A 19657-nucleotide genomic window follows, 5' to 3' on the forward strand; every position below is an offset into this window, starting at 1 on the left:
GTGCAGGAACGTGCACGCACTTGATAAAAAGCAATAGAGTGAAAGGTAGCGAGCACGCATTTTAGGGAAGGGTGGGGATGTATGTTTCTAATGGCACTCAGCGAAACTCCATATGTTCAGTTCGTGAACAAAGCCCCCTACCCTCCTCTCTTTTCTGTTGCTCTATACCATTGAAAAGAATAGAATAAACATCACTTTATCATTTAAGGACACAACATTTACTCTAAGATGAGAGTAGAAGAAGTCTTCATTAGAAGACACCTGGATATATACAGAGTATCTTCAAATAAACAGCAGAATAGGAGCACTGATATCTAATTCTGAATACTTCATTTAAGGCAGACTATGCAAAATGAAGGCTACAGAGTGTGCAGCCAAACTGAATGAAGAACCTGCAGGTTTAATGTTCTATTATTTATTTATTCAGCAGCCTGACAGAAATATTAAGCAGCTGGCCTCTGTAGTCAGCAAGGAGCTTCGCTGTTTTTTGAAAGCACCCCCAGAGGGAACCGCGCTACCTTCTTGCATTCCACCTGCGTGCACGGGAACAAACAAAACTCTGTCTTTAATTAGGAGAATAAGAAGATTTACTGTGATTTTAAAGTGGTGAGCTGGGATTCTGTTGATTTATTCATAAATGACTGTATCATTTTTAATCTTCTGAGAATATCTCAACTAATGCTCGCAGAAGAGTTGGAGTTCACTCACAGAGAAGCTCACGTGGGTTCATATCACTGTATAAAGGGGGATTTTGGTGCACATGTCAAAACTTGAGGCAATTTACATCACACACACACATCCACAGACACACTCACATATATGCCCCCCCTCACTCCCACAGTCACGACAAAATGCTGGTGCATTGCAGCTCTGGAATACAAAAAGCATGCTTTCAAAAAGTGGGAGATCGGATCTGTTCAGATGTTGGTGTAAGAGAGACAAAAGGAACAGAGTGAGAGGTTATAGAGAGAATTGTATGGAGACAAGATGGGGAAACAGGAAATAAGCAAGCGCAAGATGTAATCTCAGCAAATTTTCTTGTTTGAGTCCAAAGATTGATCATTTTATTTGAATAACCACAAAGTTTCACTGCTTGGTCCATCAGAAATCTTTATTCTTGATGGTCAAGCTTGCAAAAATTAGGCCAAGATGAACTTAAATTTTTTTAAAAAAGGAAAAAAAAGTGAATCAACAACTACTTTAATGGGATGCACATCCATTCAATATCTAATTCACAGGTAAATGAAGATAAATTACACTCAAGTACACAAAAAAGAAATGCAACCACCTAATGTTACAAAGCCTGAGCGATCAATCCCACTATAAACTTTTGCCAGTGGTCTGCATTTTCTTTCCTCTTTTTACACAGCTCTCTCTAGTGGGCATGTTCTGAATCTGCAGTGTAAACATACTAAACACCCTGTGCAGCACTCACACTCAAACTGAAAAGTTATTCAAAGTTAAGCTTATTTGGAGGTTATGTTTGCTATATTCTTTTGCATCATGCTTCAGAGTTTAGTTGGGAAAAGCAGCAGGGGTGTTAGTGACACGTTAGGACACGTGGAGGAAACAGGAAGTGCACTTGGCCATGAGTCAACTTTATTTTGGGGGGGTTAGCTTAGAACCACCTACCTGTTCTTTACGATTTAGGACTTTGTGTACGAAGCATTCTTGGAAAAATTTGGAAAAATATACTGAATCAGATCAGCACCAATACTGGAAGCAACGAGCCTGGCTCTGTCAGAAGCTGCTAACCCTAACACATTTGATCTTTTGTCTTTTACAACTTATAAAGCCAAAGAAAAAGAAATAACATGCTAGGGTGTGCAGAGACTCCACAAAGCTGAAGCCAACAAGCGAAATATCCATTGTTCAATGCCCAGACTGTCCAAGTGTGTTTAGGACATTTATTGAGGCACAGTACACAGGAATTTGCGGTAAAAGCTACCTTCTGCTTTCCTTCTCTCCATAGAGGTCAGGGGTCAACTCATCAGTCCTCCACTTCTCCTTTACCTCTATCTCACATTTTTTTTCTTTTCTTTTTTTTTGCAAGCTGGGAAATCTGCAAAGATCGACCACACTTTGGCAGCAATTTTCAAAATTTTGCAGCAGAGAATATATATGTGTGTGTGTGTATATGTATATATATATATATATATTTATACATATATATATAGCTTACTCAACTGGCCATTTGGCTATTTATACAGAAAAAAATGGCAAATATCTTTCTAACCTGCAGAATAATTGGCAGAATAAATCATTTGAAACCCTCATTCATATGTTATTTTTATATGATCACTTAAAAGAAAAGGCTGAGAAGCTTATCACTGAGGGGAAAATAAACCCTACGCAGCATTTAAATCCTGCTGAAAGCAAATTTATAGACTCAAACAAAAACAACAAACACAAAAAAAGAGTAACAACAGTTACAAGCAGAGTGAACACACCCACTCTGCACTGAAGACTCTGACCTTTGATCCCTGACCCCTGCTGTTCTCAGAGGTTGTCAACAACCAAGACTGGCGAGCATACAAAATTATGATGAAAAATAACCAAAACAAAGAAACGGCCACATGTGTTGCAGGTGTCAGTAACACAAGGGACTTTTGCTTGTGTCAGAGGGAAAATACATGCACCTCCTGTAATTTCGAACATGCAGTGTTAATCTAATTCAAAAGCAAAGGTTTGGATGTCTAGCTCTGCATGGCACCCACACAAGGGGCTACTTCAAAAACAGCTTCCTGAAGCGTGTGGAATTAACCTGCTGCAATGCAATTCTCACAAGTTGTCCAACACACATTTCTGTTTCCACTTTTTTCCTTTATTCACATACAAGGGAGCTGGTATTTGACTTTTTTTTGTTCAGGATTTAAACTTTTTATTCGTTCTCATTTAATCTTTCCCATTTCCTCTTTTATTCACATCATTGATTTCCCAATCCCAAAGTCCCAGACAGTCCAGAGTGGTTGTGCAAGGGAGAGAGGCATGTTCTCATTTCTTCAGCACTTGTATCCTTAAGCTGCCTTTATCGATGACCCCTCCCTCCCGCTATCTCTTTCAATCCTACGGACCTTAAATGCACCTCCCCTTAAAAAAAGGAAAAAAAAATTGCATCTTCTCGCCTCTGTCTCCATTAGTGATACAAGCGTTCTGACAAAAAGCAGGGTTGGCATCGACCAGACCCTTTCTCTTCACCTTCTCCTTTCTACCTTTAGAGTATTTTGTGTTCCTCAGTTCTTTCGGTAACGATTCTTTGGCTTCTCGCCACAGCCGGTGGCCTCGCAGGAGGACAGGCCAGGCTGCTTGCCAGAGTTAATGCTGCTCAGAAGGGCAGGCAACTCAGTGGTGATTGCCTTCTCAATCTTATCAAGCAGGCAGCCTCCGATGTAGGAGCACTGAGCTGACAGAGGCTTGAAGTTGGTGATAGGGTTGATGCCAAAGAAGTCACGGTAAGCGTCGCGGTTGGGCAGGTCAAATTTGCTGACGTTGGTCTTGGCTAGGATGGATTTGAAAATGTAAAACTTGTCTGGGTCATCTACAATCTCCTGGAAGACTAACTCGGGATCACTGAAGAAGCTCATCTTCTCTTTAAAGGTCTGGACGTAGCGGTCTACCAGCAAGCCGTGGATGCGTACACGGATACCGTGCTGGCGGATGAAGGCAATCTTATTCTCCATGCGGTTTTCGATCACCTGGTTGAGATCCTCCAGAAGAGAGATCTCCTCCCGCTTGAAGAGCTCCCGGCTGGTGTCAGGTGCATACTCATATGGCCAGAAGGAACTGACATAGACACGGGGAGGCTCAGTGACATTGATGAGGGGAGCTAAGCTCCAGAAGAGCGCTCCGTAAACTCTCATTAAGTCCTGGGTGGCCAGGTTGTCAGCCTTGTTCAGGATGATGCGAATCTGTGACTCACGACCCTTCAACTGCCTGAAGAGCATCTCTAGCTCCAGACCAACGTCCAGCTTGGTGGGGTCAAACACGACAAAGATCAGGTCAGCACGGTCAATGAACCACTGACAGACATCATTGAAAGGATAGCCTAGATGGGAGAAAAGCACAAGTCATAATGAGCTATACACAGCTGATTTGTGGTATCTGAAAGTTGAAAACTGAGGGTGAGCTTCTTGAGTTTACCTCTTTCCTGCTGTTTCCGGTTCTCAATAATTCCCGGTGTGTCGACGAACGTCACACGCTCCAAAAGCTTGTGGGGCATCTCAATACCAATCAGCTTTTCCAGAAAGTTTTGGCCAAACTTCTCCAGGGGAGAGAAGGAGCGCGAGCTGTCAGCCGCCATAACGATACCCTCAACAGAGCGGATCTTTTCCCCGTGCATAATAACTGTAAATTCAGAGGTAGTAGGCTCAGCTCCTGCAGAAGGACATCACAGAGGAAGAGAAGAAGAGATTAGCATCACGGAGGAGAAGCAGATGGGAAAACACACTGAACCTCAGTAAGATGTAAAGCACCCAGTTCTCCAGTCAACTCCCCATCTGACGTAGATTTAGCAACAACTGCACTTTTGACCTTGCCTTTTTTTCCATCAGCGCTGGATTTCAGAACTTAACGTTATTTACTGCTAATTTACAAAATAATAAATAAATATTTATGGTACCTGTGTAGAGCTGGTAGGGGCTGTCATGCAAGCCCAGGAGGTAATTGATCATGGAGGACTTTCCTACACTCCACGGTCCCAGGAATAGCACCATGGGCTTGGAGGTAATCTCTCCATCTGTTTAGGGCAAGAAGAAACAACACTGATTAAATTATCAGCAGTGTGGTGAAATCATCATCTAGCCAGTCATCTAACCAACCATCTATCCAAAAGGTCTCCCTGCATATTTATCTATTTATTTTTTTCCCTGAAGAGCACATCTGAACAGCACTCCCAATCCAGAGCACATGGCATATTTTACAAGACTTAAGAAGGAAGGACAGAAACAAGTTGTAAAGCTGTTAGGGTGTTTAATAGCATAAAGGAAATTCATTAAAATGCAGCAGCCATAATCTCATGACACACGATAAAGTTTTATACTCTGACAAAGAGACTCGACGGGTCTAGCGCAAGCTGTGTGTCTCGTAGCTGTTGTGAGTGGACATGGTGTTTGGGTGGCTGGGTGCAATGTACTACAATGCAACTGACTGAAAAGGGAAAGGAGAAAGAATAAACAAAAAAACAGACATTAAGCATCACTAAAAATGATTAAAAAAATGATAAAAAATAATAATATTAAAAAATAAAGTGAAAAAGTAAACCAGTTCACTCCTAGCTGAACACTGACCACCCTTTCCCACCAGTGTCCCCTCCTCAAACCTCTGTATCCTTTGTTAAAACCAAAGCTGCACATGCAACCCCATTTATATAAATATATTATATTTGTTTTTACAAAGTAATGGTAAGTCTCTTAATAAAAAGTTTAAATAATGTGCAGTTTAAGCACTAACACACTTAAAGTATGTTAAGAGCATTTTTACTTCTCTTTTTATTCACTCTCCATAAAATGAAGCTTTCACACATGGATCACTTTTCACTGCACCTCGGTCATATCGAGTGTCGTCCAAAGTGAAACATGCTTGAAATTTTGCAACCCACTCAGGGCAAATGTATGACGACAAATGAGGGGTTGAAAGGAAAGGGCCGAGCACTGCAGGCACTGCCATGCACAGGTAAGCTCTGGCCACACCCACCTGTGGCTGAGTCCCCCAGGGTTCTTCCCGGGTAGGCTGTTAGATGAGGGGTGGAAGAGGGAGTGGAGGGGATGGGGACGAGTGGAAGACAGGAGAGGGTGGAGTATAGAGAAGTGAAGGGAAACAGGAGGTGGAGGAAAGCTCAGTGAGGGAGTGATGTTTCCACAAGCAACATGGAGGGATAAAGTAAAAATGTACATAAACAGGTGGGAGATCCAGGCTGGAGTCTAATCCCATATTTGACCTGCGAAGTGTCAAACATGTCTGTAAACAGATGGAGGACATGCCCGTGTAGTCAGGTGATTGGGGGAGGTGGGGATTTACTCCCATCTTTAAAACGCACATATGCATTGAAAATACAGGTTGATTTTTTTTTTTTTGCATGCAGGCCTGAAAAGCCACAAGAGGGCGATAACTTTATTTCATTGTAGGAAAGTGGGGTTTTTTGGGCAGTTCAGTGTACAGCTTGGAGTGTTGAGTCCACTGTAAAGAAACAGGGCACAGTGCAATGTGTAACAGAAGGGGTAAAAAAAGACACTACCCTTCTTACTTTGATAAACAATCCCACCCTTAAACCCGATATAAAAAAGAGTGTACAGGTAACATCTTGCTGTTAATGCATCAGTTGGAGGTGTAAAGATGTTGTGTTTTTTGCAAACAAGTGAACAAATCAGTCACTAAAGCAACTCAAACAGAAAACTCCACACCAACAGGAGAAAGTGAAGCAAAGTGAAGCTGCAGCCGGTGAGCTCGGCGATACCTGAGATCTCGTGCTGCCTCAATTCGTTGTACTTGTAGGCCTGCTCCATCGGCTTGATGGACGTATGGTAGATCTTCCGCAACCTCTCCAGAGCCGCTGAAGGAAAAGGAGACCAGAAATGATCAAAAGGATGTTAGTAAGGTGAATAAGGTAAACAGTGTTCTCTTTGGATACACTGTTTTTTTTAAATAGCATAAAAATCCTATTGACTTGTCATATTTAGTTTGCTCCTCCAAAAGTGTTAAAGGGAAATCAAGTGGAAAAAAATGAAGAAAATTAAAGCGGTCAGATTCTTAACATGCCTCTTTCACCTTCGATCCTCACCTGCATAGTCTCCTGCTTTTTCCTCCATTGCAAGCCGCAGCGTCTCATCGATGTGAGATCTGTCTCTAAGGACGGAGGTAACATCTTCTTCTTCTTCTGCAGAAACATCACAAACATCAACAGCAAATTCAGTTTGTTTCAAGACCTCAGCGTATGCCTTAAATGGCCAGCTTGATCTTTTAAGAAAATAAAATGGGAGGTCTGATTTGTTCAACGGCAGTTTAATAAAGAAGCACACACTGGGTTTGTTGACAGGTGCCATGCCATGTTTATTAAAGCTTTGCTATTACATGATGGTATGTCTGACCAAAGATCAGTGAAGACAAAGACTTGACTGATTTTGTAGTGGATGCAAATAAATAAAATGTTTTAATATGAGCCTTGTATAAAGGCATTATATGGAAGAAAACTAAAAAAAGAAAAGAAAAATCAGCTATTCAATGATTTTTGCTGTATTTTCAGATTTTAACAAGTCAAGTTTGGAAATTATAGCACCTAAACTCCCCCTGCACAATCCACCAACTAAACACTTTCGATTTGTAGTTATTAGGTTATTAGTATCTAAATATTCCCTTTTAGATTACATTTTCGCATGATTATACATTGAGGGCAAATATTTTTTGATGTAGCAGAAGCTCTCAACTGATACACCAACTGTTGGTTAAGTGAACTAAATAGTAGCCCATCTAACGTATTAACGTTCTAACCAACCCCCCTTTAAATGGAATATAGTTGCTAAGTTAGCATTTACATTCAGATGTAGGTTGTGCATGTCAATATACACATTTTAACTGAGATATAAGCTTGTTTCATGTGTGTGTATGAGTGTGTGTGTGTGTGTGTGTGTGTGTGTGTGTGTGTGTGTGTGTGTGTGTGTGTGTGTAAGACAGAAAGAATGACCAAGAGAAAATATTTGCTCACCAGTCATGTCCACTTTTGAACATGTCGGATTACTTAGATCACAGCTGTTAGTACAATCAGGTCTTAATTTAGAAAGCAAATGCTGAAAATAAACAAAGACATGTGTTTGGCATCAGCACGGGCTATATAACAACAGCAAAGATAAGGCAGACTGACAGAGAGAGGGACTTCCCCGGTTTCGTAACAGACGAGGAGGAGAACTCAAAGCCGGACTGAGTGTTCCCAACAATAATATACATGAGACAACGGTGTGCAATCCTCTGTCTTTTCTCATCTATATTTATCCACCAATCACAGACTCATCAGGCTGTGAGGCCTGTCCTTGTGTGCCCAGGCCTCAGTACAGACCCCCCTCCACAACGCCTCCCACACGCCAACCTGCCACAAGATATATATAGCGGCAATTGGGAAGTCTTCCTGGTTCACACTTCCATGCCCTGGGAGCTTATGGGTCTGAGCGTCCAAGCTACCAGACACCCCCCTTAACAGAACTGTTAAAGAATTTTAATGGTATTTAAGAGTCTGGAAGATTGATTCTGATATAGGAGCACCTGTTGAATTATTAACTGCAGTCATTCAGTTGAAAATTAGGCTGTGGAAAGCACAGAATATTGATGTTGTTCTTAAACCAATTACATGCATACCTTCTGCCAGCAAATTCAGTTTACTGGCGCTGATAAGTTCAAAATGTTTTAAGCAGCACAGAGAAAAATGAATATAACCTCATATAATCGCCTGCACTTTACCTGACTTTCTCAATAAAAATACACAGTTTTATTGCAGTTATATAAAACTAACACCACTTGCACAGAGGATCAGAAAAAGCATGAAAAGTTGCTTCAGTCGCTGGCGGCACAACCCGCTGATCTCAGCTGGTGTCTGTGAAGAAATAATCATGTCCTGGCATTTATGTAATGCTCCTCAAAAAGTGACTGGGGGTAGAGCAGAGGTGTTCGATTAGGAAGGTAAAGAAACTTCCAGACTAGAACTGCAGACACATCATTTCATGTACAGTGTTGTCTCAGTCAGTTTGTTATTGTCTAATACACTGTGAAATAAGTGGCGCTGTCGTTTCTCACAGATACTGCCACACTTTTTGAGAATAGTTGATGACAAGATTGGCTTTAAGTTGTGGGTGGAGTGAGTAAAAACCAGAAGGTGACTTAAATATTCTTTGAAAAACTCAACTATAGTTGCTCCAACTCTCTGGTGTCACCATAGACCATATTGATCAGCAGTGCTCCCTCAAACAGAAAGCTTTCTTTCAGAAATATTTAAAAATGCCTTAATTCCAAAACCAAAACTGCAAAGCAGAGTCACATATCAGATGTTCTTTTAAACATCTGATAAACATCACCCCCTCAGAGGGCAGTGCTGCTGCAGCATCCTGCGCCATAGCCTGGAGTAAAGCCGGCCATGTGGTGAATGACTTCTAGTGTTTCTGGCCAAGCGTCAGAATGGCACGTCGCTTTGGCCGAATCCAACGCTGCATCAAATGACAAGTAAAATCATCTGAAGGCCTGTTTGTTTACAAGCCTCGAGCAAACTTATGTTTATATTTATGAGCCTCGAGTCTTGTAAATTGACTCTCTTTCACTGAAATGAGTTCAATATAAATGTTTCTCATTCATGAAAAATGCAGCCCGCATTTGCTGATCACAGAAATCCAATTGGAGCATTTCATTATGTGCACATACAAAAATAATAAACGACCACAAGAGACCCCCAAAATTACAAATCTCTGGGGCTTTAACTGAAACCCGAAAGGTTTCTCCTTTGCTGCGTGGCGGCAGTGACACAGTGCTGATTCTCACCGAGTCAACCTGCTAAAAATAAGCCTGTGTAATGTTTCTGCCGGCACGATGCAAGAACAAGAGAAACCAAAAGGTTAGTAGCCAGAATAAAATGAGGGTACGAGCAACACTGCAAACCCATATGTTGTGGCTACATATTATCAGGCAGTTTACTGCAGAAAGCATTCCTTAAACAGCCGATACAATAAAAAACTACATATATTTCTTGCGTGTGAACTCCTAATGGCAAGTGTGCCCTGTCTTTATTCTAATGGATTAACACAATGAAAGCAGAGATGCAGTAATGTGAACTCATGTAACTTCTTATGTTCTGACCGCGCTCTACCCTTTTGTACACAGTACTTTATTTTATTTTATTTACTTTTATATGCTCATTATTCTTTTATCTTAGTTTAGTTTGCTTATTTATTTTATTTATTTGCATGTCAGGAACTTGCAAAGTAAAAATTTTATTGCTCAGCGTAACCACTGTGTTTTGCAATGTATATAATAAACTTCTTGATTTTTGATTCTGCCAAGTTTAATAATATATAGTGGACATATGCACTAAACACATAGAGGCGAAAGGACCACTGTTACATTGGGTTTGGCAGTTTGGAAAAGTGCAAGCATTTAGGGAAGAAGTGTTTATTACTACACATGTTAAACACCGGATAAGACAAATTACATCAAACCTTCCGCAACTTTTTTCCACAACGACTTTATAATAAATCGGATTTAGCTCTGACAACAACTACAACCTGCGCAAAGCTGCTTTCGTTCATGTGACCTTTAGAAACACCACTAAGTGATGTCATCTGTTTGTGATCCATGGCCGCTTGGTTGCATTTGAATCTGAGCCACATTGCTCCGGTTATCTGAGCAGGTTACAAGTTTTGAATAGAATGTGATCATATTGCAAAATAGAGGGGATGTGCCCTCTGATGAAACCCACCAGAGGGCAGAGAGGGTGATTCCACTTGAGGACTAAAGTGGCTGTCGATGACCAGATCCCATCTCTTCCACGTCTTCCACACGCCATCACTGCAGTACTACAGGGATTGCTAAAGCCTCTGTAACTTGACTCATCACTCAGAAGAGTCACGTCTTTTAACGCTAGCTCCTCGAGAGGGCCTTAACGGCTGTGAACTTGTTAACACCTTCCAATCCAGTCGATCCCTAATTAGGACAGAGCTTCGCAAAGATCAGAGAGGTAATGTTGCCCGTGGACAGTGGGCCTTGCATCAGTGCTCAAAATTAACCCTGAAGGCGGCAGGGGAGCTGAACCCTGTCCTCGCTGAGCTCGTTGCCACACAACCGCGCCACAGTTTGGAGAAACATTCTGGTGGCGTCGGTACATCTCGTTGAACATCTAAGCCGGCCACTGCGGCAATTATAGGGAGATCTCTTATGACCTATCAGCCATTGGAAACCAGCCTGAAATATGCTTCACTTTCCTACTTAATTACATTAACCCACAAGGTTAATTTCTTTTAACAAAAGAAGATATATTAAAGATGGATTAAATTTATGCTTTGATTATCCTGATATATATTGTGGTCTTTCCCAAACACTCAAAAAATATTTATGCCCAAAATGCTGATTTTAAGTAATTTGATTACATGTAAATGTTCCATGTAATTTTTTTCCATAAGTACAATGTAAAATCTGAACAGATAAAACTGACTTGACTGCTATACTTTCAATGCATACCAAGCATATTTTCCTTCATGACTGATTATTTGAATAAATAAAGCTTTAATTCTAGATACATCAGTCCGTATTTCACTCAAAATTATTGCTTCATGTTTATTGAGGGCAAAGAATCACTTTGTGGAGAGTGTGTGTGTGCTGATATGTGCCTGTATATAATGACCATCTGTATAACTGTGGAACCCCCGGGATCATGTTCTGCTTACAGCACAGTCAAAGTAAATTGAATTAAAGTGAACATGATGAGGGTAGCAGCCCTGGAAACCCCAGTTAAAGGATTTATCCTGCACAAGCAGCCCTAATCTGAAGGCAGAAGGTTTCCACCAGAAAGATCCACAGACAATGATTCGAGTCAAATTTAAAGAGAAAGAAAAAAAGTTTACATGACCAATGGCTTGTAAAGTGCCTTCGCTCTCATTTAAAATTCATGAATGCAATTAAACAAAACTACTTTCTCACTAGTGCCCATCTCAGAAATGCAGGAAACATACTTAAACCAAAGCAGATGAATGTTAAAATAAGCCTGCTGCCAGCCTATAAGAATGCCGGTTTCCTCCTTCAGTGAGGGTCAGAGGTGCTAGAGCAGAGCTGTGCAGGGTGTGGTGAGAAGATACCACAGATGGCAACAGGTGGCACAGCTTCCAGCTCGTACTCCCACACAGTCAAAAATAGCCCTACAATGGGTCAGAAGATGGACAGAGGAGGGGTGGCAAAATGACTGCTGCCTATTTTAAGGTTTTGACTGTTAGTCAGTTTGGAGACTCACCCCACAAACTGACTGTGTAGTACACAGGTTAGCCAATTGAAAAGCATGATGCATGTAAATTTAAATGTGCTACAAATTTATGGCTTTCCTTGTACGTGCTAATTAAATTTCTGAAAATATAACAAGTAATGGAACTGAGTGTTTATTACTTAGTAGTTATCACTGTCATTGCTTTTCATTTCTTTCATTCATTCGTTTAACTATGTCGTACAATAATGAACAAGCCACCAAACAACACCAAACAGAGGGGGTTGCATCAAGTGTAGGGACAGGCTCAAAGAAAGGCGCAAGGGCAAAGGTGCTTTACACTGAAGTGTTGATCTGATGCCTCAGTCCCTGCTCGCCTGTTTTAGAGCCAGGAAAGGACGTCAGGTGCCCTTGGGGCTGCGGGGCTCGTCTTAAGGAAGCGTGTGTAATAAAGTCACCGAGTATGACTGGCGTGTCCCTTCCACTACGTCCAGCCTAGGGATGTCCTGCGTGCCATTAGAGGGGAATCACATGGAGACCGTGCTCCTTTAACTTTCAGTGTCTCCCCTCTGCAAAGTGAGGAGGCCAAAGATATTTTTACCGAGTGAGGATGGATAGTATTGCCACCAACTATAAACAAGGCAGTGTGAAGAAATAGTCTGAAGGACCAAAGTGGCTGAAGAACTGTTAGTGCTTATTTAATGTGGACAGAAATATTCTACACATAGCACTTTTGTCCTGTTTGCTGACTCTCAAGTTCTGAGCGCTGCCTGTTAGAGAAGTAACCTTTCTACATTTGCACCAGCGACTGTTTTAATTCACTACAATTTTACCAATCTCAAGGTACTTTAGATTGTAAAGTGACATTTTAAGCCTCTTCACAGTTTACCTAAAATTTTGCTATAATGTAATAAACACAATTGTAGTCATTGAATGGTCAATCATAGCCATTCACACAAAAAATTCTCTGCCTACAGCAGCCTATGTTTTTCAGTACATGCCAACACTGAGCAGTGTCACATCCACATAAGAAACCTGCAACTTCCAGCAGCTCGTTTACGCCCCCAAAAACACAGCTCGTGAAAAGTTTTAGCTGTTTAATGACTGCATGTTAATGTCTGGAAACACTCAGGTGAGAAAAAAAAATCACTGTTGGTTTATAAGATCTTCACACTCCTGCACATCAGCCTAGTGATATCTAAGCTTAAAAGATGACTTGCATCATTTGGTGTTCTTGCTTTATATCAAAATGTGGATACTCCAATCAATCAGCTAAGGCGATCAATGCTGGCCATGCAATCAGCCGCTTCAGGCTTTTTTCATAAGATTTCACATGATCAGTTTCTGTGTAATATGTCAGCCCTGATGCAGCCTTCAGGTGTATTTATTTAAAAAACAAAAAAAAAGATATAAGATTTTCTGGTGGATTAATAAATCTGTATGCTAGGCAGCCTGTGATAAAATGATAGCATATTAACACCACATTGCTTTCGAGGGCGGTTACACCTTCGTGTCCATCCTGCAGAGTTCAGTGGAATTCCTGAGAGTTGACTGAACCAAACAAAAACACCATAATTACACACCGAGACAAAAAGAGTTCATGACTCAGTGTTGCCATACCCTGGGGGTATTTCAACATAAAGTCCTTTTTAGCTCTGCAGCAAAAATCAATACACAGTATGCCTGTGGAATATATTCACAGACAGGGGCCACCGTAAGACATCTGCACGAGCCTGCAAAAAAGGGCTCTTTGAAAGCTTGAGCTGCAAGCCACGGCCCGGCCCCTCCAGCCTGGAGAATGCATGTCCCTAAAAGGCCAACTGCTGGGAATAAATTGTGATTGTGACAGTGCAGCAGCTGTGCAGTGTGTCTAAAGGGAAGCATGGAACTGGGAGGGGTGACGATTCAGGAGGGATGGGGAGGGTAGAGGGTCTAGTGGAGGGAGGGAGGAGCTGTAGGGAGGGGGGGATTTGGGGTTGGGTTTCAGGAGCCCATCCAATCTTAGACACCTGACAGCAGCTTGGAATATGGAGGCCTGGGTCCCGGCTGTGGAGCTGAACGCCACCCCAAGGACGGACAGGGGTGACAGACAAGGGTAACAATACCCGCGCTAGTCCAGCCCCAGAGACCAGTCCGCATTTTTAGAATGGGTAATCTGGGCGCAGTTATGGGTGATCAGCTCGCTATGACATTTAGCTCCATGGGTGCCCTTTGATATAGTTATGATGTATGTTGTTTTGGTGTTATGGTTGTCATTCTTCAGACTGTAGCAGGTGAAACCGAAGAATGAAGCAAACAGACCGAATTAGCGCATGCAGAAAAAGCTCAGCGTCCATTCAAGCTCCCACGTGGCTGTTCCTGTCTCCTTGGTTAGACTAAGACTTTCCATCAGCTGGTGCCATGCATTAGGACAGCTGACATGCTGTCAGTCCACAGTGGAGGCCGAATGGCTTTTAATAATCCCGAACTTCAGAAACTCGCCCAAACGCGATTTGTTCATACATGAAAAGTGACAGCTGTTCCAGTATGCCATGAAATATTTGATTTAATAATGAAGAGCATTAGAAAGAGGCAGGTAAATCCACAATTCTATAACACGTGCCAGCTTTTTAACTATAAACTGGGACAGATTTAAATAGCTTAGCCTGGTGGTAAAGAAAGGCTGGGGTAACATTTCTGTCTGTCTATCCTTATCCTTGGGTGGTGGTGTGCTCTGCCTCTAAAAGCCAGTGCCATTTGTGGCCAAACTGACCCTACAATAGACACAAAAACCTACAGGACAGCCTGTTTTCAATCATATGACAGGCCATTTCTGGCCATTCTCTGAATCTTTGAGGAACCATTGAAGTATCAAGCTGACAGAGCAGTCAAATATGGTGCCATTTATTAACCATTCATTAACCCTGCTTCTAAACTTATGCCACATCACCATTTCAATCATCAGCAGTACTTGTACACAAACATTTCTCATGCCCACGGTGCACCAGCGCACCTAAAACAGCATGTTTTACCAAATTGCTTCTGAATCTTACCTGCTGTGGCCTGCAAAAGCAGCAGAGAGAGGAAACAGATCGAGACTGCACCCTTCATGATGGCTGCCAGGAGAACTCTGATAGTCACACAGACTATATATACCAAGGCAGGAAGGTTAAAGTGCACAGAGAGAGAGAAGAGGTGGGATACAGAGATGGCCAGCTGGTGGAGGGGCTGAGATCTGTGTGCTCGAGGTGTTACAGAAGTCTATCGTGCCACAGGGACTCTACATGTGCAAGCAGCTGACTCTTTCTTCTTTTTTTTTAGCGGGAGGCTGCAGCTCAGGCCTCATCATAAGTGCACAAGAGTTGGCTCTATCCTCCATAGCAAATTCACTCAACTCCTCACTAACAATATATATCACATAATTAATGCCAGAGACTTGAAATAGCCACATTTTTTTATGAGAATAAGATTTTCACAGATATAAAGTGATATAATTCTTCTTTTTTAATTCATTCTTATAGTGGATAAATGCCAAATGCACTGACTTAACCGGTTAATGAAGTAGCTCAAACTGGGACCTATGCATTCTTTTTCTTGGTGAGTACTTGATGAATAGAGCAGCAGGAATCTCTTATCTGTTAGTTAGTTAGCATTGCTCAGCACAAAAGCTGCAAACAGGGAAAATATTAGTGCTGCTCTGCTATGATCTGACCAAAACACCATAATTACGAGACTAGCACCTCTGCCAGGAAGTTCACTAATTAAGGAACTGCAGTTTGCTTGTCTAAACCAACAAAACTGTGTCAGCCAAGAGCTGGAGTATTTGCTGCAGTTTGAATGAATAGTACAGCTGTGTCTAAAGAGACTGTCTTCCTCTTATTTAACTAAAGCATTATCAAATTTAAAACAAAAGAAAATAATTACAAAACGACTGTAACAGCTTTACTACCTCATCTCCATGAATTTCTAGATTTAGTAGGCTTAAATGTGCTGCACTTAAAGCACTGAAGGGAACTGTCAGACTCTTACTCTGGTAAGGAAGACTTACTTGGCTGCCGTATTGGTTAAAGTAATCACCAAAAGAGAGTGTGAGTGTGAGTGTGGGGTGGGGGGATGAGAGAGCTGCAGAGAGGGTATGTCGGAAGCATGAGGACCCCTGAGTCAGACTTGAATCCCTAGCACAGCTAAAGGCTGGGCGGATTACTGCTTTATCACACTCAGGCAGATGTAGTGTGGCGAACATAATCTCACAATTCCTCAGGAATCAACATCTCCACTGTAAATTAATCCCCAAATATGGCAGAAGTTTCTTACCCAAGCATGCCCTTCCCAAATGACTCGGGAAGCATGTCCAAACATTACAGCATGTTCATTTTAGAGCGGAAAACAGCATTAATCCTCAGATAGTTCACTGGTGCTAGGGAGTGGTTGGGGGCTATGGTTTCCCAAAAAGTTGATTCTGTTCGTCTGGACGTAGCGTTTTCAGTGGAGAAATGTTTCATCACTCATCCAGGTGACTTCTTCAGTCTCAGCTGACTGCAGGTTTCCCCAACCTTATAAAAAGTACATTTGCACAGTGACTGAAACCAGCAGCACTGATGAACAATGGGCTGCGAGGTCAGTTTCTTGATCATTAATATGCAAATTGTCATGACCATTGATCGTTGATCTGTGTATTTTTTATCAATCACACGTAGCTAGGTTTGGCTTATGTTAAAGTACCAAAGGCAACCCAGCATATCAGTCTTTTTCACTGATTTCTATGACATCAACATTACACCCTCGACAGTTCTAGGTATGGTGGTAATAATTTTAGTTTTTTCTTTTCAACACCACACACCCCAAAATTCACTATTTGATGAATACTGTGATCCAATTTTTAGGAAAAGACAATGTTTTTTTATTTTAACAGAGTTACGTGATTTTTAAAATGCAAAGGGCCAAAATGACCCACTTTGGTGGTTCTAGTGTTTTTTAATTGGCTTCATAATCTGAGTGGACTGAGAGATATTTGTGTGTGCTGGCTAAAGTTATTGACCAGAGAGCTGTCCTTGGAGTTTTTGATGGAGCATAGAGGAACCCAGATGTCTGCAGAGGTCTCTTGATATCTCTCAAGAGGGTTTTTGGTTGCTGCCGGCTGCTGCAGCACTCCTTCATTTTTCCATCACTAGCACATTGCCCAGCTTTGCCACTGGCTACTCAAGAGCTTGTGAGTAAAACTACTGCATGTGCTCTTGTTTTGTTTTCCTGATTGCTTTGCAAGTGAAAAGCTGAAAAAATTTCAAACCACTATGCACACAAGCAATAGCACAGGACTTTGACTTTAGGGTTGCAGCATATTCTCCAAGACTTTGAGACAAAATATGGGGGATTGCAAGTATTTTATATTTTGAAATATTGAAATTGAGGAAAAGAAGTAAAACTTGGAGAAAATATACAAAGTGATGTAGTGTAGTATCCAAGAAACGGTGAGCAAAAATGTGCATTTGCAAGGACTATATAACAGAGTACAGAAGAGAAAACACTGAAACGCAGGAGGAGAAGCAACGACAGATGGAAACAAAGACATGTAGTGTATGCCTCAAGGAATGCAGACGAATCAAATCACGAGTAACAAGCCGTGTATGACAAAGAAGAAGAAATGAACAAAAACGTGAATGACGACAAAGAAATTACAGAAAGAGAAATATGAAGAACTTTAGAAGAAGAAGGTGTAAGATACTTGATCAGAATTCAGATATGATCGCTGTCATGAAAAACCTTAAAGCATGGGATAAATTCTGCAGGAGCTCTGAAGAGAAAAAAAGCATTTCAAGTTTTTCCTAAAAGAAAGACTTGGATGCTTTTTCAGTTAAGCTTGGACAAGTGTAGCCTTCTCCTTCTTCATCTTTTGTCCAACTCTTTAATTTTTATCTCTCCCTCCACTACCCATCCTCTCCACTCCTTCTTTATTCCTTCTTCTTTTATTCCTCCTCACCCTAAATATGTCATTTAAGTAAGTTTGAAGACATTTTCTAGCTTGCAGTTGACGGTTAAATCAGAATGAGTAGAAATGCAGGTTGGCAAGGATAATGATAGGTGGCGCGGATGTTATCCATTCTAACTGCTTTAAAACCACAAAAAACACAACTCGTCTCGGAAACCCTCGAACTGCCATGCAGGTGTCACCTGAAAAGCAGTAAAGAAAACCCTACCTGCATCTGAAAAGTGATCTGTTTGGACAGTTTTGTGCACATTCCACATTTCGATGTCTGAAATAACAGTATGCAAGAAATCATATGTGTTTCTTGTTCTTTTTACTGGGCTTTGACCCCGTAACCCCCTAAAGTATCCACATAGCTTTATAACACCATGGTACATCTGTGCTGGCTTTTCAGAACATTTTCAGCCCTTAAACAGTTTTAATTTTCAGTTTTATACATTAGAAAAACTGTGGAAGGTGTGTTTTGTTGTGTTAACTAATTCACAATCATAAAAACTACATCTTTAGTCGTGATTAAAAAGTATGCAGATTGAGCATGTCGCTCTCCCTTACATAAAGTGTCTGTATTAGTTAAAAGTACTGGTACTTAGAATCTGTGATACTGACCCTGTATTTGCTCTGTAACAGATTGCACTAATTTCTCACACCAAAGCATTTATTACCTAAGCTCATTTGTAAAGCCTGTCCCTTTGGTGAGTAAAATAGGCTGGTGGGAGAAGATGGGGTCCAGAAAATAGGACCCCTGATTCCCAGGGAGAACATCATCACATCATCCACAGATTGTGAGGCACACAGCACCTGGTCCATGGTGGTGTTGATTTGAGTGATGGGTAGAGGCCCAGTGTTTGCTGGTGAACCACCTCTGTCAACCCTTGCCTCTCTCTCAGAGGGCATCCCTGCACAAGTTCGTGCTGGAAACCCTCCTCTTCCTCCTGTTTTACTTTTGGCTTGGCCAAAACCAGCTTGTCAAAGCAATCTGGGAGGATGATGATGGCATCAGAGGAGTCTGAGGAAGTCTAGCTGGTGACCTGAGGCACAGGAGGAGAGTATGAGGACATTTACAGACTTTATAATATGAGAAATTATACAGCAACTTTCATATCTAGGGGCGATCGTGGCTCAAGAGTTGGGAGTTCGCCTCGTAATCGGAAGGTTGCAGGTTCGAGCCCCGGCTCGGACAGTGTCGGTCGTTGTGTCCTTGGGCAAGACACTTCACCCGTTGCCTACTGGTGGTGGTCAGAGGGCCCGGTGGCGCCAGTGTCCGGCAGCCTCGCCTCTGTCAGTGCGCCCCAGGGTGGCTGTGGCTACAACGTAGCTTGCCATCACCAGTGTGTGAATGTGTGCGTGAATGGGTGAATGACTGGATATGTAAAGCGCTTTGGGGTCCTTAGGGACTAGAAAAGCGCTATATAAATACAGGCCATTACCATTACCATAAACCATAAGTGACTCACCAAATCCAAGTCTTCTATTTCTTCATATGGGTGTCAGTTAGGCTCAGTGGATGAGCAGGGGACCACAGAAAACAGCAAAATTTATGCCCGTCACATTTTCCAAAGCAGGTGGGGCTGAATTGGAGACTTTGCTGAACTGATTCTGGCCCCCAGGCCTTATGTTTGACACCCCTGATCTAGGGTGTACCCGTGCTCTTAACATATCAATGACATTTGAAATAAATACCACATTCAACTTTTGTTGTTGTAGACGTTCCTGATTTTGGTTATTAACTAAATGACTGAGAACATCGTGATATGACACGA

General features: G+C 41.8%; 1 protein-coding gene across 2 annotated transcripts; it reads right to left on the reverse strand.

The window, feature by feature from the left end:
• Positions 1-1033: 1033 nt before the first annotated feature.
• Positions 1034-15147, reverse strand: srl (sarcalumenin). Of its 2 annotated transcripts, XM_003450059.5 has the most exons (7): positions 14968-15147; positions 6776-6871; positions 6452-6547; positions 5692-5727; positions 4619-4735; positions 4141-4374; positions 1034-4045 (listed from the first exon to the last, which is right to left on the reverse strand). In XM_003450059.5, the coding sequence occupies exons 1-7, from the start codon at positions 15023-15025 to the stop codon at positions 3234-3236; spliced, it is 1449 nt and encodes a 482-aa protein (XP_003450107.1). In that variant the 5' UTR covers positions 15026-15147; the 3' UTR covers positions 1034-3233. The 2 variants fall into 2 exon arrangements, with proteins under 2 accessions (XP_003450107.1, XP_005454949.1); XM_005454892.4 differs by lacking the exon at positions 5692-5727.
• Positions 15148-19657: the final 4510 nt, after the last annotated feature.

The sequence above is a fragment of the Oreochromis niloticus genome, linkage group LG4 (assembly GCF_001858045.2).
Source record: "Oreochromis niloticus isolate F11D_XX linkage group LG4, O_niloticus_UMD_NMBU, whole genome shotgun sequence".
NCBI lineage: Eukaryota > Metazoa > Chordata > Actinopteri > Cichliformes > Cichlidae > Oreochromis > Oreochromis niloticus.